This window comes from Prionailurus viverrinus, chromosome B2 (assembly GCF_022837055.1).
Source record: "Prionailurus viverrinus isolate Anna chromosome B2, UM_Priviv_1.0, whole genome shotgun sequence".
Taxonomy (NCBI): Eukaryota; Metazoa; Chordata; class Mammalia; order Carnivora; family Felidae; genus Prionailurus; species Prionailurus viverrinus.
The window spans coordinates 51,040,560-51,066,618 of record NC_062565.1 but is presented as its reverse complement, the minus strand read 5'-3'; the positions used below and the strand labels follow the sequence as shown (position 1 = coordinate 51,066,618).

General features: G+C 38.5%; 1 protein-coding gene and 1 pseudogene across 3 annotated transcripts in view; one reads left to right on the top strand and one right to left on the bottom strand.

Annotated features, from left to right (window-relative positions):
• The window catches only part of GCLC (glutamate-cysteine ligase catalytic subunit), a 50,703-nt gene extending 41,245 nt beyond the window's left edge, over positions 1 to 9,458 (top strand). For all 3 annotated transcript variants that reach the window (XM_047858323.1, XM_047858322.1, XM_047858324.1), the window contains 4 exons: positions 5,950 to 6,031; positions 6,332 to 6,435; positions 6,512 to 6,632; positions 7,879 to 9,458. In XM_047858323.1, the coding sequence (XP_047714279.1) occupies positions 5,950 to 6,031; positions 6,332 to 6,435; positions 6,512 to 6,632; positions 7,879 to 8,090 (519 nt within the window). In that variant the 3' untranslated portion in view covers positions 8,091 to 9,458. The remainder of the gene's footprint in view (positions 1 to 5,949; positions 6,032 to 6,331; positions 6,436 to 6,511; positions 6,633 to 7,878) is intronic.
• Positions 9,459 to 23,577: 14,119 nt separating this feature from the next.
• LOC125165429 (tubulin alpha-1A chain-like) lies at positions 23,578 to 25,127 on the bottom strand (annotated as a pseudogene).
• Positions 25,128 to 26,059: the final 932 nt, after the last annotated feature.

The window sequence follows — 26,059 nt, the reverse complement described above, 5'->3', positions numbered from 1 at the left end:
CTCAGAATGACAAAGAAACGGAAATTATGGAAAAACTGAAACATGGAGAATTGCTCTGGAAAGTTGAATGTTTGTAATACTTTAGGAGAAATGATCTATATAAAAAATGGGATCCAGGGGCGCCTGGGTGGCGCAGTCGGTTAAGCGTCCGACTTCAGCCAGGTCACGATCTCGCGGTCCGGGAGTTCGAGCCCCGGGTCGGGCTCTGGGCTGATGGCTCGGAGCCTGGAGCCTGTTTCCGATTCTGTGTCTCCCTCTCTCTCTACCCCTCCCCCGTTCATGCTCTGTCTCTCTCTGTCCCAAAAATAAATAAACGTTGAAAAAAAAAAAAAAAAATGGGATCCAGTAATCAGAGAAATAGAAATTTCTCTGACTGAAAGAGTCCATTAAGGGTGAAACAACTATTTAAAGAACCCAAATCTAGGAATTTCTGAATCCTAAAGAAGGAAATCAACCATTTGAACAGGAGAGAGAATTCAGATTGGATAGCTACCAAGAGGAAAAGAAACTAGTTGATCTCCTTCCTCATCTACAACATCAAATGCTAAGAGATAGAGAAAAGTTCACAGAATCCATAGAGGTAAAGAAAACAATTCTATTCCCAAACTTCAAAATCCAGGCTATTCCTCAATAGATTATTAGAGCTAAAAGCATGCCAGAACTCTTACCAACTGAGGGGAAAGTGGAAGGAGATTTATAGTAGGTATCCTTTAATGCTTGACATTTAGAGAATTTCATAACAAAGCAAGAAAAACTAATAGTATAGAAGTAAGATTTTTTACCTCTAACCTGCTAGTTTAAAAAGGATGGGAAAAGAACGAAGAACTTCCCAGTGCTAATGAACAAAAATTTGGGGTGGGACTAACCACATTCAGAGTGGTAAGACAGTATAGCCCAGAGAACATAAAATGATGAAAGTAAGATAAAAACAAATTTGAATAGACTATTCTACTAAAAAGCTAAAACAGATGATAGAAAGTAACAGCATAAGTAGGGTGTTTGCCTACCTAAAACAAGGACAAGTGTGGAAAACAAAGGGCTAGGTAATAACCTTTAAAGAGATAGTAGAAATAAGAAACTAATAACAAAATTTGAGAAGTAAGTATTAAATGAAATAGAGAAAGCAGTTTTCTGTATTCTTCCAAGATAATGTTAGATTTTTGTTGTTGTTATTCCTTTAACTATAGCAGACATTTCTTAAGGAGCATAAAAGAATTTAAAGGCACTGTAGTGTGGTGTCTCTGATGTGGCTGCATTATGAGCATTAAATTCATAAATCACTTGTATTCCTTACTGGCTTTTTAAGCTGAGCAAAGGTGCTACCATCACCGTGCCTTCATTTGCATGTGTAGAAGTGGGCTACACGGCTGTTGTAAGAACATGTGGGATTCATGGAGGTAAATCACTTAGAGTGCCTTGTCTGTTACTCACTAACTGACAGGCCATATGATCAGAGAATGAAAATAAAAGACTAAAGTAAACCTAAGCAGTCAAACTGAGAATATGAAGTGCAGTAGTACAGTATGCTTGTAAGAGAAATTCAGAAAAGCAAAAATTAAACTAGTCCTTTGTGAACTTTGATCAAGGCTAAGAAAAAATTTTAGAAAAGAAAACCCATTCGTAGCCATGATGGAATTTTAGACTGTTATTTGGATATGTTTCTAGAAGTGTCTAGATTATTCAGAAGGTCATGTATCTTAAACATGACAACAGAAATTGAGTATGGGAGACAGGCTCAGTAATCAAAGACTTGGCACTATCCATCTAGTTCAACAAGACCCTTTAACTTGTACATGTTAAGATTCTCCTAAAATTTCATTATGGGAAATAAAGTACTACTTTAAAAGCTCTACTTTAAGGGTCTTAAAAAGTCATTGGAAAAATAAAGAATTGACAATAAAGATGTTTTTGTACGTGGAGACAAATGAAAATGAAATTACACAATGGTCCAAATTTGGGGGACAGAGTGAAAAGGAGGAAAAGTTATAAGAAGGAAATTCACAGCAATGCAGGCCTACCTCAAGAAACAAAAATTTCAAAGAGCCTTACATCTAAATGGCCTAGAAAAAAGGAGAACAAAGCCCGAAGTTAGAAGGAGGAAGGAGCAGAGCAGAAATAAATTAAATGGACACTAAAAAAATAGAAAAGATCAATGAAACAAGAACTGGCTCTTCAAAAAAATAAATGAAATATAAACACCTTTAGATTCCTCAAGAAAAAGGACACAAGTAAGTAAAGGAGGAAATGAGAAGTAACAGCTGACATCACAGAAAGGACTATGAGAGACTACAACAGAAAATTACATGCCAACAAATTGGACAACCAAGAAGAAATGGAATACATTCCTAGAAACAGAATCTTCCAAAACTCTATCAGGAAGAGCTAGAAAATGTGAACAGACCAAATACTACTAATGGCATTGAATTGGTAATGCAAAAACTCAGAAGTCCAGGACCAGATGGATTTACAGGTGAATTCTACCAAACATTTAAGGAAGAGTTCATACTTGTTCTCCTCAAACTGTTCCAAAAAATAGAATAGGAAGGAGAGCTTCTGAATACATTATATTATCAAAACCAGGTGAAGATACTGTAGGCTCATACCTTTTGATGAACAAAATCTGAAAGTTCTCAACAAAATATTAGCAAATTATATTCAACAACGTATTGAAAGGATCATTCACCACAATCAAGTGAGATTTATTCTGGGGATGCAGGCTGGTTCAGTAGTTGCAAATTAATTAATGTGATAGACCACATTAACAGAGAACAATAAAAATCTTTATTTTAGTAGATACAGGAAAAAAAAATTGGACAAAATTCAACATCCATTCATGAACACTCCCAGTAAAGTGGGTTGAGGGGGAACATACCTCAACATAGTAAAGGCCATGTATGGAAAATCCACAGCTAATATCTTAGTTGGTGATGAAAAATTGAGAGCTTTTCCTCTAAGATCAGGAACAAGACTTAGTCAACATAGTCCTGGAAGTCCTCCTAGTCCTAATAGTTGACAAGAAAAAGAAATCAAAGGCATTTGAATTGGTAATGAATGAGTAAAACTCATTATTTGCAGATGACATGATACTATGTAGAAAACTCTAAAGAGCCCACCAGAAAAACCTATTTGAAATAATAAATGATTTCAGTAAAGCTGCAGGATACAAAGTCTGTTGCATTTCTATACACTAATAACCAAGTAGCAGAAAGAAAACAATTTTATATTCAGTTAAACCAAAAAAAAATAAAATATCTAGAAATAAACTTAGCCAAGGAGGTGAAAAACCTATACTCTTGATGGAAGAAATTGAAGATGACACTAAGAAATAGACATACCAGGCTTATGGACTGGAAGAATATTGTTAAAATATCTCTACTACCCATAGCAACCTGCAGATTCAATAAACCCCTATCAAAATACCAACAGTATTTTTCATAGAACTAGAATAACCCTAGAATTGTATGGAACCAAACCAAACCAAAAAAAAAAAAAAAAAAAAAAACAAAAAACCAACTTCCCCCAAATAGCCAAAGCAGTCTTGAGAAAGAGCAAAGCTGGAGGTAACACAATTCCAGATTCCAAGATGACATATTACAAAGCTATTGTAATTGAAACAGTAAGGTATACTGGCCCAAAAATAGACATACAGGTGAATGGAACAGAATAGAGAGGTCCAAAATAAACCCATTCTTATGCAATCTATGACAAAAAAAGAGACAAGAATATACAGGAAAAGGCAGTCTTCTCAACAAACGGTGTTGGGAAAACTGGACTTTCTTACCTCATACACAAAAATCAGCTCAACAAGGATTAAAGACCTAAATGTGAGACCTGAAAGCATAAGTATTAATCTTTGACATGTACTGTTAGCAATATTTGTCTAGATTTGTCTCCTCTGGCAAAGAAAAGCCAAAGACAACTATTGGGATTACCTCAAAATAAAAAGCTTTTGCATAGAAAAAAAAATCATCAGCAAAACAAAAAGGCAACCTACTGAATAGGGGAATATATCTGCAAATGATATATGTGATAAGGGTTTAATATCCAAAATATATTTAAAAATCTCACCAAAAGAGGGGTGGCTGGGTGGCTCAGTCGGTTAAGTGTCTAACTCTTGATTTTTCGCTCAGGTTGTGATCTCACAGTTCATGGGATCGAGCCCCACATCAGGCTCTGTGCTGACAGTGCAGAGCCTGCTTGGGATTCTCTCTCTCTCCCTCTCACCCTGCCTCTCCTGCTTGTGTGCGCTCTTCCTTGCTCTCTTTCAAGATAAATAAACTTAAAAAGAAAAAAAAAAAACCACCCACTTCAAATCTATCTGATTAAAAAATGGACAGAGGACCTGAATAGACATCTTTCCAAAGAAGACATACAGATGGCCAACAGACATGAAAAATTCTTCAGCATCACTAATTATCAGGGAAATACAAATGAAAACCACAGTGAGATACCACTTTACCCCTGTCAAATGGCTAGAATTAAAAATACAAGAAATAACAATGTTGGCAAGGATGTGGAGAAAAAGGAACCCTTGTGCACTATTGGTGGGAATGCAAATTGGTGCAGCCACTATGGAAAACAGTATGGAGGTTCCTCAAAAAATTAAAAATAGAATTACCATATGATTCAGTTAATTCAACTGTTGGGTATTTACCCAAAGAACATGAAAATATTAATTCAAAAAGATACATACCCCTACTATGTTTATTGCAGTATTATTTACAGTAGCCAAGATACAGATGCAATTCAAGTGCCCAATAGATGGATTAAAGATGTGGTATATACATATACAATGGAATATTGCTCAGCCATAAAAAAGAATGAGGTCTTGCCATTTGCAACAATGTGGATGGACCTAGAGAGTATTATCCCTAAATCAGAGAAAGACAAATACCTTATGATTTCATTTCTGTGTGGAATCCAAAAAAGCAAAATGAACAAAAAACAGACCCATAAATACAGAGAACTGATGGTTGCCAAAGGGGAGGGAGTGGGGAAGTGAGTAAATGGGGAAGGACAGTGGGAGGTATAGGCTTCAGTTATGGGATAAGTCACCGGGATGAAAGAAGCATAGAGAATATAGTCAATGATACTGTAATAGTATCATATGGTGACAGACGGGAGCTATACTTGCAGTGAACACAGCACAACAGTTGTTGCATCACTGTGTTGTACACTGGAAACTAACATAACATTATGTGTCACCGATGCTTTGATAGAAAATAAAGACACTGATACTCGGGACCCATAGTCAAAAGCTCCGATTTAACTGGTCTGGTGTGTGGCCTGGGCATACCACATGACCTAGCAGTCTTCTGGGTATGTACTTCTTAAAGAAAATATTGGGGCTCATGAATAGTTGATGTGGCCAGAACTACCTGATTGAACCCTCTCTTCTTAGAGCGCTAAACATACTGGTGACCCTCTGTTCTTAGAGGACTAATCTTATTCCAGATCTGACTACCTATCAACTCTTTTCCTTTCCTCACCAGTGAGGAAAGCAAAACCCTAGTGGTAGGGAAGGCATAGCACTGAGCCAGAAGTTCTCTGGGTTCTTTTGCTTTTTGTAACCCTGGCATCTTGTGTGAGTCACTGTGCTGTGTGAAGAGAACCAACCACCTGCCCTCCACAGATTTCTTACAAGGTTCAGTCACAAAGGTATTTTGAAATGCAGACAGCCTATGTGAATTTAAGTTTTTGTTGTGATTTTTTTTAAAGTAAACTTCTCTTAAAGTTTTCTCATTCTTACTAAAAAGCACATACTAATCTGTGTTGGAATGACCCAGGCCCTACAAAAAAGTGAAGTCTCTTGTTCCAACCAGAAAGCATTGAAGGTGAAAGTAGAATTCTGAGGGGGTGAGTCTTAATTGCAAAAGCAAGGAAGGCACCACCCCTTCTCTGTTGGATGAAGAATGTTCTGATGTAGCCGTGATTATTTTTCTCCCTTAGGTTGATGAAAACATGAAAGTTGCACAGAAACGAGATGCTGTCTTGCGGGGAATGTTTTATTTCAGGAAAGATATTTGCAAAGGTATTCATTCTCTTGGATTTCTAGGGTCACTCATTTTATTTTTATTTTCTAAGTGTTTATCTTGAGAGAAGTGGTGCCAGCCAGGGAGGGGCAAACAGAGGGGGAGAGAGAATCCCAAGCTGGCCCTGGGCTGTTAGCACCGAGTCCAACATGGGGCTCGATCCCATGAACCCTGAGATCATGACCTGCGCTGAAATCAAGAGTCGGATGTTGACCCTACTGAGCCAGCCAGGCACCCCAGGGTCACCCACTCTAGGCTTTCACAAGCCCCTAAAGCTCCTCCATCCTTTCATCTGGCAGGTGGGAACACTGTGGTGGATGGCTACGGGAAGGTCCAGAACACCTCGGAACTGACCACGGAGGACTACACCCTGATGAGCATAGACACCATCATCAACGGGAAGGTAGATGCCCTGCCCATTGCACCTCACCACCTGCACCAGTGGGCAGGGCACTAATTATGTGTCCCGCTTCTCCTAGGAGGGTGTGTTTCCTGGGCTGATACCGATTCTGAACTCTTACCTTGAAAACATGGAGGTGGATGTGGACACTAGATGTAGTATTCTGAACTACCTAAAGCTAATTAAGAAGAGAGCATCTGGTATGGTATCCTTTGCTTTTGTTTGAAATCTTAATGGAGGCAGAATCTCAAAATCTTACAATTGTTTCTTAATGTAGTCTTTTCAAATATACCATATTTTATCAGTGTATTTTTCACATTGAGGTCTCTGCAGGAGACACCTTATAATCATCGACATTTTAATTATAAGAACTTTTTTGTCTTAATAGTTCATAAAGCAGTGGTGCATCTTTAAGTTGATGGCATCTTGGACAATGAAATACAGTATCTAAATTGCCTTTTAGTCATTTATGGGAAGCTGTATTTGTTGGACATCATCATCAACAGCTCTATAGGGCTAAGTAACTCTAGGTTAAATAAGTGACAGCCACGATGTCTGCTTCTTCAGCCACCTTGCATACAGTGAGCACCCCAGAATCCTCTTTTTTGTTTTGAGATCACATTGACCAACCATGCCTACCAAGGGCCCAGCACAAGGGAACTGTCAGCTGTGAATAAGAATAACAATGTCATCTACATTTCACTTGAGGCTTCCATAAACTTCCTGGAGTCTCAAAGGATACACACTCCAAAGATGGTGTATCTGCCAATCTCTCCCTTCATTCTTAACTATTCCTTTCCTTATTTTTTTCACCTCTTTGATCAAAGATGGTTCTGGGACCTCCATACCCTACAGTGCCTGCATCAGTCGCAGCTCTTCAGCTTAACAGGAGGACATGTGCTCCAATACATGTGTTAGTTCCCTTTTTTGATTTCTTTCCAGTTTTTTTTGAGGAATAATGGACATGAATCCCTGTGTGAGTTTAAGGTACACAGCATGACGGCTTGATTTACATATATTGTGAAATGATTACCACCCTAGTTAAGACCATCTTCTCGTATAGACAGAATGAAAAGAAAATGTCCCCTTGTCTGAGAACTTTGATCTGCTCACTCCCCAGCTTGCCTGTCACACAGCAGGCAGTGTTAGCTCTAGTCCTCGTCTTTGTGACATGCTAGTGGCTCCCCATTTCTGAAGAGGTGGCTGTGTCCCCAAGTGGGTGCATCTAACCTTGGGATGCATGTGTTCTAGTTACCTGCCTGCAACCTAAAATTCTTCCCCTGGAGTAATTCTTCTGGAAAACCTTTCTCCCCACCCTCTGGTGGGTACACCAGGAGGTCATACTGATTTTTCTTCAGGATTGTGTTTATGCTGGTCATTAAGTGGCAACTTAACAAAACAAAACAAACACACTTCTCTTATGTTGTCTTAATTTTTTCCCCCCAGGAGAACTAATGACAGTTGCCCGATGGATGAGAGAGTTTATCTCAAACCATCCTGACTATAAGGGAGACAGTGTAATCACTGATGAAATGAACTATAGCCTCATCTTAAAGTGTAACCAAATTGCAGACGAATTGTGTGAGTGTCCGGAGTTACTTGGACCAGCATTTAGGAAAGTAAAATACAGTGGAAGTAAAACGGACCCTTCCAACTGACCTTCTGTAGAAGGAAAAACACATTGCTGTTTTATTGAAAACTGACCGCGTGATGCTCTGCCCGTGAGTGGTATGAAGACCGAGTTCCAGAACAGCCCTGTGTCTTGGGCCGCTCGGCCTGAAATGGATTTAGAGGCTTCCCTTCAGTAGGTAAATCTAGAGTTTATACAGTGTACGTGTACATAGTAAAGTATTTTTATGATTAACAACGTATTTTAATAACCTTGTATCTAAAGTCACTGTGAACTGGCTTGTACATTTTCTTACTCTGGAACACCTATTGACTAAACAGTTTTGTAAATGTAACGTACTGGTGACTGTACTATACCTGCATTCCAGAGTTGAAGGCGTTTACTGTAAATTTTTGGTTTTTTTAAAGCCTTTACCAGGGACCTGATTCACTGAAATTTATCACTTCATTTTAAAAACAGGTGGCTTTGTGAATTCTCTGAGTCGTCTCCTTTGTTGTATAGTTAAAATCACTATCGAATCCATTGAAATGCTTCAAGGGTAATCTATGTTGTTTCTTTTATAATTGGAATAGTTAATAGGTTGGTCACCCTCCCTCAAGCTTTCACCTCTAAAGTCCATTGAACTGAAGGTACTTTTTTTTCTTTAAATTTGCTGATTTAGGCATTAGGAGACTGGTATCCCTAGTTCACCTGTGGTGATTAGGGAAAGTGATTTTGTTTGTTTTTTAAAGGGCAGAATTGTTTGTCCTCCTGTACACACCAAGAGTAATGTCAGCAATGGCACCAGCCCTTGTGTTGTGGCCCATGGGGATTCAGATTGCTGCTATCTACTTACATTTTCAAACCAAATGCAGTTTCTGAAATTTTTGTTCTGTTACTCTTTGTCTGGTTTCCAGTAAGCATATTGACATTCTTCCAAAAACCATTCTAGATTTTACCAAGGGAATATTCTACATAATGCTTATCTTCTCTGTGAAAATCATAAATGAATCATGATGTGCACTAAGTTTTGTGAATCAGGACCCTACATGTTTAATTATAAATAATTTAAGTTTACACAATTGTCATTAGTGCATTCTGTTAAAGGTTTTTTTCCCCAATTAGTTAAGTCCTAACTGCTTCTGAAATAACTATGTATAGTAGATGATGCAAACCTTTCTAGGCCTAAACACTTAAACTGTAATGCTAATTTTAACAAATTGCGATAAAGCTGCTTCAGCTAAGCCTGTGTATGTATAAATACTAGGGTTTGTGCTATGTTTCATACATGTATTTTGGAGGATTAAAGAATGCCTGTTTTTTCATTTGCAGTTTGCTTGTGTAAATCAGGATGTAAAAAGGCAGATGAACTAAATGTGGTATGAGGAAATAAAACATGGAATTAGCATTCTGAAAACTCTTGAATGTGTGAGTTCCACAACTAACTGCAGCATGATGGGGATCAGAATTAGCCCAGATCTTCTGTGACGGTTACTTGTTTCAGTCCTCAGATGTCTTTAGAAAGAAGCCTGCTCTCAAAGGGGAGGGACTTGCTCAATGGCTGAAAGAACCACTGGAAGCGGCTTTCAGGCTGGTCACACGGAGCAATACTGGGTCACTTAGGTGCTGTGGGCACTCGAAGCTGGAGACCAAGGACTGAATCAATAAGCCCGACGGGGAGCTGTTGTCAACTAGTATCTTTGGATCAGCATCTCTCTCCTACCCCAGCCCCTTGTAATGTAATGATGTCCTTCATCTGGTCAGTTCACTTTTCTCACTGATGACTATCTGAATGACTCTAGGGCAGGACTTGTCAGACTAATCTGCATACGGATGTGTAGGGGTCTTAGTAAAGTGCACATTCTGGCTCAGCGGGCCTGGGGTGGGGCCCATGTTCCCCTACTTCTAGCAAACTCCCAGGAGACATGGCTACTGCTCTGTGGGCCACATTGAGTAAAAAGGACTTCGATCACGTTCTGGACCTCAGTTATAGACATGTCCATTTAGGTCTCAAATGACACTTGTTTCTAATTCTAATGTGTTGTACCTAGATTTTTCTCTTACTGAAACCCAGAACATAGAAAGTAACACCACCCTTCCTGAGCTTTACCCTCCCTGGACACAACAGACAACTCAGGATTTGGGGCACAGGACGATAAGCATTGAGAAGAGCAAAAAGGGCTTTCTCCCTATTTGGGCTCATCCACAGCTGTTTCTGACTCTCAGATCCTCACTTAGAGTATAACTGGATTTACTTAACCCAAAGTCTAGTTTCCTGCCCACGAGGTCTCCTGGATCACTAAGAGGCCTGCTTCTAGTCCCAGGTTGCCCCTGCCCCTGCCATCTGGCTTATTCCTGAGGCTGTTGATGAGCCTTTCCATTAAAAAGGGAGAAAGCCTGCCTTGGCGGCTTCTTTCTAAACCACCTCCACAAACATTAATCATGAGACATGTGGACATTCAGGATGGGGTGTGGGTTTAGATAAGGGGCCCTTTTCAGAACAATGAAAAGGGTGCCTAATTGCAAGATTTTTATAGATGCTAACAAGCTTTTCATTTAAGTTAAAGCTTCCTTCCCTTTCCTTGTTAAACCATCTCAGTTTTACCAGCTGCTCTCTCTTCCATTATGCTTTTGTGTAAATTCCCTATAAACACTTCTGAACATACATGCCAAGAGATACTTAGGAAATGTGAATTAGAAGAGAATCTGATGAAGTCGGGTTTGGAAACACGGAGACTGTGGTAGGCAACCTTGACTGGGAAAAATACACTCTTCAGACTATTCATGTTTTCTTGGTAAGATTGAAACTAGCTGGATAATTCCTAAAGCCCCATTCTCTTAACATTACAAAGGTAAGTATGGAAGATGTATTAACATATAGCAATGGTGCATCCAGCTTTGTTCTGATTTCAAACTATATTACAAAGCTGTAGTAATCCAAATAGTATGATATTTGGCATAAAAGCACAGATTGATGAAACAGACTAACCCTGCCCCCCCCAAAAAAACCCCATGCATATATGGTTAATTTATGGCAAAAGAGCCAAGAATGTACCATGGGAAAAGGACCATCTCTTTGATAAATGGTGTTGGGAATACTGGCTAGCCACATGCAAAAGAAAAAACTAGACTACTGTTTTGCACCAAACACAAAAATTAATGAATGAAAGACTAGACTTTCTGGTCCAAGACGACATGGTGATGGAAAACCCTGAATTCACTTTCCGGGGACACATCAAATTTATGCCTATATATATAGAACAATGCTCCCTGAAGACCCGGGTTGACTGAGCAGCTGTAGCACAAAAGACCACAGAGAGAACAGTGAGGGAGAGATACCCAGTAATGAAAGGCACCCCCACCCCCTATGCTGGGAGCTGCACTGGGGAGAGAGAGTACTGAGGAGCAGGGACCAGGTTTGTCTTCCTGGGGGCAGAAAAAAGCTGTGGTTTAAAAAGGCAACCAGAATATAAAAGCTCTCTCCCTCGAACTCTGCCAAATGGGGCTGCTGCTGGAACTCTCGGTTGGAGCCTGGTGAGCACCACAGTTGTCATTCCCCTTCCACATCAGTAGCATGGACAGGTGCAGGTCCAGACATCCTAGCCAGCCCACTGCCTCAGAGTCCCAACCCCAAACTCACACCACACCCAGCCATTGCACCAAAGTGGCCCCAGTGGGGCACACACCAGGATACTCGCAATGAACACACACACAGCTCTAGCCATCTCACCAAAGTGACCCAGGCACAAAGCATCTCGAAACATTTCAAAACATCCCAGCTTTGCACTCTCTCAGCTCCCCATACCTTGCCAGGGCACCTAACCTGCACTCACCTTGGCTCCAGCCACCCTGCCAGGACGCTCCCTGTGTGGAGTGCTCTGTGATCTCCCCTCCCCCACACCTCCAGCCAGCCAAAGTCACCAGGCACACATAACCTACACAGGAGACAACTGTGCACAAGAACACTCCTTGGAGTTTAGAAGCACCTATTCTACCTAGTTTACAGAAACACAAAAAGTCAAGCAAAATGAGACCTAGGAGTACGCTTCAAATGAAAAAAGACAAAAATCTCAGAAAAAGAAATGAAACAGAGATAACCAACCTACTTGATAAGGACTTCAAAGTAATGATCATAAAGATGCTCACTGGACTGGAGAGAAGAGTGGATGAATTCAGAATGTTAAGAGATAGTAAATATTTTAAAAAATCAGCTGAAAAAAATAACTGAAATAAAAAATATTATGGAAAATCCTCATAGATTAGAGCATGCAGAAAAAAGGATCAGCGAACTGGAAGACGGTAACAGAAAGCACCTACACTGAACAGCAAAAAGAAAAAAGATGTTTTTAAAATGAGGACATGTTAACAGATCCTTTGAACTGCAAACACACAAACACTTGCATTATAGGGGTCCAAGAAGGAGAAGAGAGGAAGGGGCAGAAGAATCATTTTAATAATAGCTGGGGAATTGTTTAATCTGGGGAAGAAAATATACATCCAGGTTGAGGAAGCACAGAGTTCCAAACAAGATGAACCCAAACAGGTCCACACCACAATACCTAATAATTAAAATGTCAAAGATCAAAGAGACAGCAAGATTTTGAGAAGCAACTAGTTACATACGTATGGAAATGCCATAAGCCTATCAGCTGAGTTTTCAGCAGAAACTGTAGGCCAGAAGGGAGTGGAACAATATATTTAAAGTGCTGAAGGAGTGACACCCGGATGGCCCAGTTGGGTAAGCATCTGACTTTGGCTCAGGTCGTGACCTCATGGTTTGTGAGTTCAAGCCCTGCATCAGGCTTTGTGCCGACAGCTCAGAGCCTGGAGCCTGCTTCAGATTCTGTGTCTCCCTCTCTCTCTGCCCGTCCCCTGCTCACACTCTGTCAAAAATAAATACACATTAAAAAAATAAATATAAAAATAAAGAGCTGAAGGAAAAAATTTACAACCAAGAATACTCCACCTGACAATGTTATCATTCAAAATCGAAGGACAGAATAGAGTTCCCCAAGCCAAAAAGAAAAAAGTTTTAAAAGGTTCATCACTACAAAATGAACCTTATAAAAAAATATTAAAGGGACTTCTTTAAGTGGATAAGAAAAGGTCATGATTGGAAGAAAATTATGAAAAGAAAAAATTTCATGAGTAAAAGCAAACATACAGTACAGGTAATAAGCAATCACAAAGCTAGTATGAAGGTTAAAAGACAAAGTAGTGAAATCAATTATATCTAAAAATTGGGATTTTTTAAAGATGTAAGATACGACAACATACATAAAATGTGAAAGGCGGGGAGTAAAAATTTAGTGATTTTAATGAACTTAAATGACAATCAACATAGACTGCTATATTCTTAGGATGTTATATATGAACCTCATGCTAACCATGCCAAAAACCTAAATAGACAAAAAAAAAAAAAAAAAGCTTTAAAGAATAAAAGCACAACACTAAAGAAAGTCATCAATCATAAGGAAAGAGGACAGAGAGAAACAGAAGTAGAAAGGAACAGGGAAAAACTGCAAAAATAACCCAAAAACAATTAACAAAATGGCAATAAGTACATACTTACCAATAATTACTTTAAATGTAAATGCCCTTTTATCCACAGGATACAGGTGTGCTGTTTCGAAGGGACACATGCACCCCCATGTTTATAGCAGCACTATCAACAATAGCCAAAGTATGGAAAGAGCCCAAATGTCCATCAATGGATGAATGGATAAAGAAAATGTGTGTGTGTGTGTGTGTGTGTGTGTGTGTGTATATATATATAAATGGAGTATTACTTGGCAATCAAAAAGAATGAAATCTTGCCATTTGCAACTACGTGGATGGAACTGGAGGGTATTATGCTAAGTGAAATTAGAGAAAGACAAAAATCATATAACTTCACTCATATGAGGACTTTAAGAGACAAAACAGATGAACAAAAGGGAAGGGAAATAAAAATAATATAAAAACAGGGAAGGGGACAAAACAGAAGAGACTCATAAATATGGAAAACAAACTGAGGGTTACTGGAAGGGTTGTAGGAGGGGTGATGGGCTAAATGAGTAAGGGGCACTAAGGAATCTACTCCTGAAATCATTGTTTCACTATATGCTAATTTGGATGTAATTTTAAAAAAATAAAAAAAAATTAAAAAAAAATAATAAAATAAATGTAAATGCCCTAATTGCTCCAATCAAAAGACATAGGATGACTAAGTTGATGATGATGATGATGATAATAATAATACCTGTTTTTGTTTTTGTTTTTTTTTGAGTACGAGAAACTCCAGATCTAAAGACAGATACAGGCTGAAAGTTAAGGGGATGGAAAAGATATTCCATGCCAATGGAAGGAGGCAAAGAAGAGAAAAAGCTGGTTAGCAATACTTATATCAGGTAAAATTGACTTAAAAAGCAATAATTGTAACAAGATACAAATAAGGGCATTACTAATGATAAAGAGATTGATCAGAGAAGAGGATAAAACGATTGTAAGTATCTATGCACATAACATAGGCTCACCTAAATACATAAACCAGATATTAACAGACATAAACAGAGAAACTGACAGTAAAACAATGATATTAGGGGACTTTAACATCCCACTTACTTCAGTGAATAGATCAGCCAGCCAGAAAATAAATAAGGAAGCAGTATTTTTGAACAACACATTAGGCCAGATAGACTTAACAAATATATATGGAACATTCCATCTAAAAATGACAGAATATACATTATTTTCAAGTGTACATGGAACATTCTCCAGGAGAGATCACACGTTAGGCCACAAAATAAGTCTCAATAAATTTAAGGAGATTAAAATCATATTAAGCATCATTTTATGGCACAGTGATATGAAACGACATCAATGCTACTAAACAATGCTACTAAACAATGAAAGAGTCAACCAATAAATCAAAGAGGAAATTTAGAAATTCATGGAAACAAAGGAAAATGAACACCCAACAGCAGTCCAAAATCTTTAGGATCCAGTGAAAGCAGTCCTAAGAGGAAAATTTATAGAGATAGGTCCACCTTGAGGAACAAGAAAAATCTCAAACAATCTAAACTTAAAGGAACTAGAAAAAGAACAAATCCCAAGGTTAGTAGAAGGAAGGTAATAATAAAGAACAGAGCAGAAATTAATGACATAGAGACTTTCAAAAGAAACAGAAAAGATCCCTGAAACCAAGGACTACTTCTTTGAAAAGATAAATAAAAGTGATAAAACTTTAGCTGACTCATCAAGAAAAAAAGAAAAAGGACCCATATAAATAAATAAAATCAGAAATGAAAGAGAAGTAATGATTGACACCACAGAAATACAAAGGATAAGTAAGAGACTACTACAAAAAATTATATGCCACCAAATTGGACAACCAAGAAGAAATGGATGAATTCCTCAAAACATACAATCTTCCAAAACTAAATCAGGAGAAATAGAAAATCTAAACAAACCAATTACTAAAAACAAAATTGAATTGGTAATCAAAAAACTTCCAACAAACAAAAGTCCAGGACTAGATGGCTTTATAGGTGAATTCTACCAAACATGTACAGAAGAGTTAATACCTATTCTTCTCAAACTGTTCCAAAAACAGAAGAGGAAGGAAAAGTTCCAAATACATTCTACAGGCCAACATTACCCTATACAAAAAACAAAAAAAAGCTACAGGCCAATATCCTTGATAAACAGATGAAAAAATTGTCAACAAAATATTAGCAAACCACACTCAACAATACATTAAAAGGATTATTCACCATAATCAAGTGGTATTTACTCCAGGAATGCAAGAATGGTTTAATACCACATTAACAAAAGAAAAAATAAGAATCATGTGATCATCTCAATAGATGCTGAAAAAGCATTCGACAAAATTCAACATTTGTTCATGATGAAAATCCTTAACAAAATGGGGTTAGAGGGAATAGACCTCAAAAATAATAAGTCCATACATGAAAAACCCTCAGCTAATATCATATAATATCATACTCAATGATGAGACTTGATTTTGGCTTTCAAACTGAAAGCTTTTCCTCTAAGATCAGAAACAAGACCAGGATATTCACTCACACCACTTTTATTGTAGATAGTACTGGAAATACTAACCACAACAATCAGATGAGAAAAAGAAATACAAACCATCCAAATTGGTAAGAAGTAAATCTGTCATTATTTGCAGATGGCATGATACCATACATACAAAATGCTAAAGATTCCACACACACAAAAAAACTATTCAAAGTAATAAATGAATTTAGTAAAGTTGTAGGATACAAAATACCATAAATAGGTTCCATTTTATACATGAATAATGAAGTAGCAGAAAAAGATTAACAAACAATTCCATTTACAACTGCATGAAAAACAATAAAATACCTAGGAATAAATTTCACCAAAGCAGTGAAAACTCTGTATTCTGAAAACTATAAAACACTGATGTAAGAAATTGAAGATAACAGAAACAAATGGAAAGACATACCATGTTTATGGATTGGAAAAATTAATATCATTAAATGTCTGTACTATCCAAAGCAATCAGTAGATTCAAAATACCAATAGAATTTTTCATAGAAATAGAACAAAAAATACTAAAATTTGTCTGGAACTACAAAATATGTCAAATAACCAAAGAAATCTGGAGAAGGAAGAACAAAGCTGGAGGTATCACAACACCAGATTTCCAGATATACTACAGAGCTATATTACTCAAAACAGTATGGTATAAATACAGACCTATAAGTCAATGGAACAAAATAAAAAGCCCAAAAATAAGCCCATTTTTTTTAATTGGAAGACCCTCATGAGGTCTCCATCCATTTATTATTTATTTTTAATGTTTATTTATTTGAGAGAGAGAGTGCACACAAGCGAGCAGGAGGGGCAGAGAGTGAGGGCAAGTGAGGGAGGCAGAGAGCAGGCTCCTTGCTATCAGCGGAGAGCCCGATGCAGAGCTCAAACTCACTAGTAGCAAGACCACGACCTGAGCCAAAATCAAGAGTCGGTTGCTTAACCATCTGAGACACCCAGATGCTCCTAAAATCACTCTTATATAGTTAATTAATCTGTGACAAAGGAGGCAAGAATATACAATTGGGGAGAAAACTGTATTTTCTTTGATAAATGCTGCTGGGAAAACTGGACACCTACATGCAAATGAATGAAACTGGACCACTTTCTTATACACAAAAATAAACTCAAAATGGATTAAAGACCTAAATGTAAGACCTGAAACCATAAAACTCCTATAAGAAAACATAATAATCTATTTAACATCAGCCTTGGCAACATCTTCATCAATATATCTCCTCAGCAAGGAAACAAAAGCAAAAATAAACCAGTGGGACTAAACCAAAATAAAAAGCTTTCACATAATGAAGGAAACCATTAACAAAACAAAAGACAACCTACCAAATGGTAGAAGATATCTGCAAAAGACATATCTGATAAGGGTTTAATGTCTAAAATATATAAAGAACTTATACAACTATACAACTCAACACCAAAATAAACAGTCTGATTAAAAAATGGGCAGAAGACCTGAATAGACACTTTCCCAAAGAAGACACACAGGTGGCAAACAGAAACAAGAAGGAGGCTCAACATCCTTAATCATCAAGGAAATGCAAATGAAAACCACAATGAGGTATGACCTTAGTCATGTTCAAATGGCTAGAATAAAAAAGACAAGAAATAACAAGTGTTAGAATGTGCAGAAAAGGGAACCCTTGTGCACTGTTGGTGGGAATACAAATTGGTATAGTCACAGTGGAAAACAGTATGGGTTTCCTCAAAAAAGTTAAAAATAGAAATGTCATATAATCCAGTAATTCCACTACTGAGTATTTACCCAAAGAAAATGAAAACATTAATTTGAAAAGATATAAGCACCCCCATGTTTATTGCAACATTATTTACAATAGCCAAGATATGTAAACAACCTATGTGTCCATTGATACAGGAACAGATGATGAATGGACACACACACACACACACACACACACACACACACTGAAATATTACTCAGCCATCAGAAAAAATGAGATCTTGACATTAGCAACAATATGTATGGACTTACAGGGCATTATGCTAAATGATGCTAAGTGACCTATTGGTCAGGCAAAGAAAAACAAATACCATGATGTCACTTATATGTGGAATCTAATGAACAAGCAGGCAAACAAATATGCAGAAACAGACCCATAAAAGACAAACATGGTTGCTAGAGGAGAAGGGGCTGGGGGATGGGAAAAATTGGTGAAGATTAAGTGGGAGGTATAGGCTTCCACTTAGAGAACGAATAAATCGTGGGGATCAAAGGTATAGAATAGGAATATAGTCAATTATATTGTATGGTGACAGATAGGAGCTCCATTTGTGGTCAGCACAGCATAATGTACAGAGTGGTCAAATCACTATGTTGTACACTTGAAACTAATGTAACATTTGTATGTCAATTCCAATTTTAAAAATGACTTACAGGGGCACCAGGTAGCTCAGTCAATTGAACATCCAACTCTTGATTTTGGCTCAGGACATGGTCCCAGGGTCGTGGGGCTGAGCCTCTCATCGGGCTCCACACAATGCGTGGCACCTATTTAGATTCTCTCTCTCTCTCTCTCTGTCTCTCTCTCTCTCTCTGCCTCTCCCTCTCCCTCAGCCCTTCTCCCATGCTCATGTGCTTTCTCTCTCTAAAAAACAAAAACAAAAGACAACAACTTACATATTTGAATGTTAAACCTGATAGCATAAATCTCTTAGAAAAAAAGGTGGTTATCTTCTTGACATTAATCTTGGTGATGATTTTTTGGATTCAACCTCAAAAGCAAAGGCAGAAAAAGCAAAAATAAACAACTAGGACTACATCAAACTAAAAAACTTCTGCACAGCAAAGTAACCATCAGCAAAATGAGAACGCAACTTACTGAGGGAAACTATTTGCAAATCTTCTGATGAAATGTTAATATCCAAACTATACAACTCAATACCGTAAAAGCCATCTGACTGAAAAATGGGCAGAGGATCTGCATGGACATTTTGCCAAAGGAAATATACAAATGGCCAATAGATACATGAAAATGTGCTCAACATCACTAATCATCAGGGAAATGCAAATCAAAACCACAGTGAGATATCACCTCACACCTGTTAAAATGACTCTTACCAAAAAGAAAGAAGTATTGGCAAGAGTGTGGAGAGGAGATATTGCTAGTGTGCTATTGGTGGAAGCATACATTTTTGCATCCACTACTGAAAACAGTATGGGGAGGTCACCCAAAAAATTAAAACTAGTACTACCATATGATCAAGAAATTCTATGGGTATATAACTGAAGAAAGTTAAAACAAAAAGATCTGCATCCCCTTACCATCACGTTCACTGCAGCATTATCACAATAGCCAAGACAGGAAAGCAACCTAAGTGCCCATCAGTGGATGCATGAATAAACCAAGTGTGGTATATACATACATAATGGAATACTATTCTGCCATCAAAAGAAGAAAATATAGTAAAACATTGGTTTGCAAGCATGATTTGCTCCAGAAACATGCCTGTAATCCAAAGCACTTGTATATCAACACGAATTTCAAGAATCATTGGCTCAGCTGTGATTATGTGATATTCAGCATCATGTACTACTCGTATTGCAAGTTAACATCACTCGTTTATCAAGTTAAAATTTATTAGAAATGTTTGCTTGTCTTGTGGAAAACTCACAGAACAAGTTACTCTTAATCCAAGGATTTACTGTACTGCCATTTGTGACAACATGGATGGACCTTGAAGGCATTATACTGAAATAAGTCAGAGAAAGACAAAATACAGTATGACCTCACTTACATGGGGAGTCCTAAATACACACAGTCACAAACTCATAGATATGGAGAACAGATTGGTGGTTTCCAGAAGTAGGGGGTGAAGGCTGGGAGAAACGGGTGAAGGTACCATGGGTGAAGAAATGGGAGAAATGGGAGAATGGTGATAGTTGATAATACTATATTGCCTGTTTGCAAGTTGCTAAGAGAATAGACTTAAAAGTTCTTGTTACAAGAAAAAAAAATGTTGTCATTAGGTTTAGTGGCAGATTTAACTAGACTCATTGTGGTAATCATTTTGCAGTATTTATATGAAATGATACACCTGGAACTAGGATAATGTTACATGTCATTATACCTCAGTTTAAAAAAAGAGCAATGTACAAGGATAGAAAAGAAAGAACCGTTACTCACAAAAGGGATGAATCTTACAAATCTCATGTTGAGTAAAGAAGTCAGATTAATAAAAAAAAAAAAAAAAGACCAGATACTGTATGACTCAATTTATAAGTTCAAGAACAGACAACACTAAGTAACCATTATCCAACCCCACCAGTGGTTGCTGCTGGGCAGGAGTGGACTAGCACCAAATGGAAAGGCATGAAAGAAACTTCGACAGTGTTAGACATGTTCTGCATCTTAATCTGATTCATGGTTATTAATATGTTAAAGTGACCAAGATGTGCACTTAAGATGAGCTCTCTTTATACATTTTATGTATGTTATACCTAAAACAGGGGGAAAAAGTGGGTAAAAATTATTTAGAGAGGAACTTTTGAGCAAAACTCTCTCTCAAACTGTGGTTATCTACTGAATAACTGCATTTTTTGTATACCTTTTGAATACATTATGCTATCACTGTGTCCTTTTTTTTTTTCACTTAAGACAGGGAATACTTGTATTCAAACCTATCAGAGAAATGGACAGCTTGAATCTGTAACAGAGTGCTGTGTTTTAAAGCATAGGTCAGTAATTATATACGAGAGTATATACTGCTACATACAAATTAACTGATCAGAGCTCAACCTTTATTCTTTTTTTTCATATTATTTATTGTCAAATTGGCTAACATATAGGGTGTAAAGTGTGCTCTTGGTTTTGGGGGTAGATTCCTGTGGTTGATCGCTTACATACAACACCCAGTGCTCATCCCAAGTTCCCTCCTCAATGCCCATCACTCATTTCCCCCTCTCTCCCATCCCCCAATCCACCCTCAGATTGTTCTTTGTATGTAAGAGTCTCTTATGGTTTTCCTCCCTTCCTCTCTGTTTGTAACATTTTTCCCCCTTTCCTTCCCCCAGGGGTCTTAAGTTTCTCAAGATCCACATATGAGTGAAAACATGGGATATCTGTTTTTCTCTGACTTATTTCACTTAGCATAATACCCTCCAGTTCCATCCACATTGTTGCAAATGGCAAGATTTCATTCTTTCTCATTGCCAAGAAGTATTCCTTATTTTCTTTATTCATTTATCAGTTGGACATTTGGGCTCTTTCCATAATTTGGCTATTGTTGAAAGTGCTGCTGTAAACATTGGGGTACTGTGCCCCTATGAATCAGCACTCCTGTATCCTTTGGAGAAATACCTAGTAGTGCTATTGCTGGGTCATAAGGTAGTTCTATTTTTAATTTTTTGAGGAATCTCCACACTGTTTTCCATAGTGGCTGCACCAGTTTGCATTCCCACCAACAGTGCAAGAGGTTTCCCATTTCTCCACATCCTTGCCAGCATCTGTTGTTTCTTGAGTTGTTAATTTTAGCGACTCTTATTGGTGTGAGGCGTTATCTCAGTGTGGGTTCAATTTGTATTTCCCTGATGAGTGACATTGAGCATCTTTTCATGCATCTGTTGGCCATCTGGATGTCTTCTTTGGAAAAGTGTCTATTCATGTGTTCTGCCCATTTCTTCACTGGATTATTTGTTTTTCTGGTGTTGAGTTTGGTAAATTCTTTATAGATTTTGGACACTAACCCTTTATCCGATATGTCATTTGAAAACATCTTTTCCCATTCTGTAAGTTGCCTTTGTTTTGTTGATTATTTCTTTTGCAGTGCAGAAGCTTTTTATCCTGATGAGGTCCCAGCAGTTCATTTTTGCTTTTGATTCGCTTGCCCTTGGAGACATGTTGAGCAAGAAATTTCTGTGGCTGAGATCAAAGAGGTTGTTGCCTGCTTTCTCCTCCAGGGTTTTGATGGTTTCCTGTCTCACATTCAGGTCTTTCATCCATTTTGAGTTTATTTTTGTGTATGGTGTAAGAAAGTGGTCCAGGTTCATTCTTCTGCATGTCACTGTCCAGTTCTCCCAGTACCACTTGCTAAAGAGACTTTTTTTCTCATGGATACTCTTTCCTGCTTTGTCAAAGATTAGTTGGCCATACATCTGTGGGTCCAATTCTGGGTTCTCTATTCTATTCCATTGGTCTATGTGTCTGTTTTTGTGCCAATGCCATACTGTCTTGATGATTACAGCTTTGTAGTAGAGGCTAAAGTCTGGGATTGTGATGCTTCCTGCTTTGATTTTCTTCCTGAATATTACTTTGGCTATTCTGGGTCTTTTGTTGTTCCATATGAATTTTAGGATTGCTTATTCTAGCTTCGAGAAGAATGCTGGTGGAATTTTGATTGGGATTGCATTGAATGTGTAGATAGCTTTGGATAGTATTGACATTTTAACAATATTTGTTCCTCCAATCCACGAGCATGGAAAGTTTTTCCATTTCTTTGTCTTCTTCAATTTCCTTCATAAGTTTTCTATAGTTTTCAACATACATATCTTTTATAACTTTGGTTAGGTTTATGCATAGGTATTTTATGGTTCTTGGTGCAATTATAAATGGGATCTATTTCTTTATTTCTCTTTCTGTTGCTTCATTATTGGTGTATAGAAATGCAACCGATTTCTGTACATTGATTTTGCACCCTGCAACTTTGTTGAATTCATGTATCAGTTCTAGCAGCCTTTTGGTGGAGTCTTTTGGGTTTTCCATGTAAAGTATCATGTCATCTGCAAAAACTTAAAGTTTGACTTCTTCTTTGCCAATTTTGATGCCTTTTATTTCGTTCTGTTGTCTGATTGCTGACACCAGGACTTCCAACAATATGTTAAACGACAGTGGTGAGAATGGACATCCCTGTCGTGTTCCTGAACTCAGGGGGAAAGCTCTCAGTTTTTCCCCATTGAGGATGATATTAGCTGTGGGCTTTTCATATATGGCTTTTATGATGTCTAGGTATGTTCCTTCTACCATGACTTTCTTGAAGGTTTTTATTAAGAAAGGATGCTATGTTTTGTCAAATGCTTTTTCTGCATCTATTGACAGGATCATATGGTTCTTATCCTTTCTTTTATTGATGTGATGTATCACATTGATTGATTTGTGAATTTTGAACCAGCTCTGCAGCCCAGGAATGAATCCCACTTGATCATGGTGAATAATTTTTTATATGCTTTGAATTCGATTTGCTAGTATCTTGTTGAGAATTTTTGCATCCATATTCATCAGGGATATTGGCCTGTAGTTCTCCTTTTTTGTGTGAGGTCTCTGGTGGCTTCATAGAATGAGTCTGCTAGAATTCCCCTGGGAAGCCATCTGGCCCAGAAGTCTTATTTGTTGGGAGATTTTTGGTAACTGATTCAATTTCTTCACCAGTTATGAGTGCAACCTTTATTCTTAAAACAGAAGAAGCTTCCCTGTAAAAGCAGTATCTTTATAACATTTTTAACTTTAGTATTCCTCTCCCTTTCACCCTTTCCTTCCATCAGAATCCACAGCAACCTCCTCATAATCCTTCTCAGGCAGCCATGTCCTCACAAGCCTCAGAAGACTCTCCTTCCTCCATTCCCTCACCCACATACTAGTGAACAAAGGCATGCTTGGTATATATCAGGTCAAACTTGTGGTCCAAGGGATCCCAGGCCTCAGCAATGACTGTGGTGTTGGTCAGCATGCACACAACTCTCTGTACTTTGGCCGGGTCTCCACCAGGTACCACGGTGGGAGGCTGGTAATTAATGTCAACTTTGAATCCAGTGGGCACAAGTCCACAAACTGGATGGTGCGCTTGGTCTTGATGGTGGCATTGACATTAGTGACATCTTTGGGAACCACATCATCACAGTACAACAGGCAGCAAGCCATGTATTTACCATTTCACCATCTGGTTGGCTGGCTCAAAGCATGCCTTGGTGATCTCTGCTACAGAAAACTGCTCATGGTTGGCTTTCTCAGCAGAGATGACAGGGGCATGTGTGGTCAGAAAGAAGTGGATGTGGGGTCCGGAATTCTGTCAGATCAACATTCAGGACTCCATCAAATCTGAGGGAAGCAGTGATCGAGGACACAATTTGACCTATCAAACTATTCAGGTTAGTGTATGTTGGGCATTCAATATCCAGGTTCAAAAAAAAAAAAAACACACACACACACAACTTTTTTTTAATGTTTATTTTTGACAGAGACCGAGCATGAATGGGGGAGGGGCAGAGAGGGAGACACAGAATCTGAAGCAGGCTTCAGACTCTGAGCTGTCAGCACAGAGCCTGACATGAGGCTCAAACTCACGAACCGTGAGATCATCATCTGAGCTGATGTCAGATGCTTAACTGACTGAGCCACCCAGATGCCCCAGTATCGAGGTTTATTTGACAGATGTCATAGATGGCCTCATCGTCTACCATGAAGGCACAATCAGAATGCTCCAGGGTGGTGTGTGTAGTGAAGATGGAGTTGTAGGGCTCAACTACAGCAATGGAAACCTGGAGGGCTGGGTAAATAGAGAACTCCAGCTTGGACTTCTTGCCATAATTGACAGAGAGATGTTCCATCAGCAGGGAGGTAAACCTGGAACCAGTTCCCCTTCCAAAGCTATGGGAAACCAAGAAGCCCTGAAGACCTGTACACTGGTTGGCCAGTTTCCAAATTCGGTTCAAGACAAGGTCACTGATCTCCTTGCCAACGGTGTAGTGCCCTCGGGTTGGCAGCATCTTCCTTGCCTGTGATGAGCTTCTCAGGGTAGAAAAGCTGGAGGTAGGGGCCAGTGTGAACTTCATCAATGGCTGTGGGTTCCAGGTCTACAAACACCACCCCGGGAACGTGCTTGCCAGCACCTGTCTCACTGAAGAAGGTATTTAAGGGTCATCTCCTCCCCTAATGGTCTTGTCACCTGTCATCTGGTCATTGGACTGGATGCCGTATTCCAGGCAATAGAACTCCTAACAGGCATTGCCAATCTTAACACCAGCCTGGCCAATGTGAATGGGGATAAATTCGTGCATGGTTGCTGCTTTATGGCTGCTGAGCAGGTGGCAGACAGGAAAAGGAGAGGTTGTTGCTTCTTACAGCAGGCCTCTTAGGGGGTCAATGTAAGAGAACACGCCTCATCATGCCCTCTTAGTGAAAGATGATTAACAGCTAACATCTCAATCAGAAGTATCATGTTCTGAAGTTCCTAGGAAATTTGTGAGGCCTGGGTTCAGATGGGATACAAGCACATCTAGCATAAAGCAAGAGCACAGACTTGAGTTCAAGTCCTAATATTTATACATACTAACTGGATGACGTTAGGCAGTTCATAACTTCTTTGTCTCTATTGCATCTGTAAAAGAGACATGAGATTTCTTTGCAAAGGTGCTATGGGGTAGAAGTGAGATAACCCACGTAAAGCAAAGTACATCAACTGTTCGGTATTTTTACTCCCTACTCTTTACCCATAGAGAGTCAGGGGACACTATTGTATTAAAGGTCACAAAGCATGCATCTACCTTTTACCAGCATATTTTCTTAATGGTCTTTGAAATAGTTTACCTTCCAAGAATGTAACCAAGAATTCAGCAGAGAAAAAAAAAAAAAAACAATTGTATCCACAACTTAGGAACTAACATTTCTGGGGGAAAATGAAACATGAGAATGTCCTCATATGTTTTTCTGTCCTTAGTTATCACCTTGCAAATCCAGTCCTGGTGTTACCTAGAACCTTTTTTTCTCTTTCCAAAATAAGTCACATGTTCTGAATTCCATTGACCCTCTGACAAAGCAGAGGAGCTTCCCATATTCAAGATTCTTGGTTGCAAGTGACAGAAAACCCTGTACCAACTGGCTTTAAATAGAAAGGAATTACACAGGTTTGCATAACCAAAACATCCAAGAGGTGGCACTATTTCAAGCACAGTTTATTGGGCGCTCAAATGCCACCAGGTCCTGGTCTCTC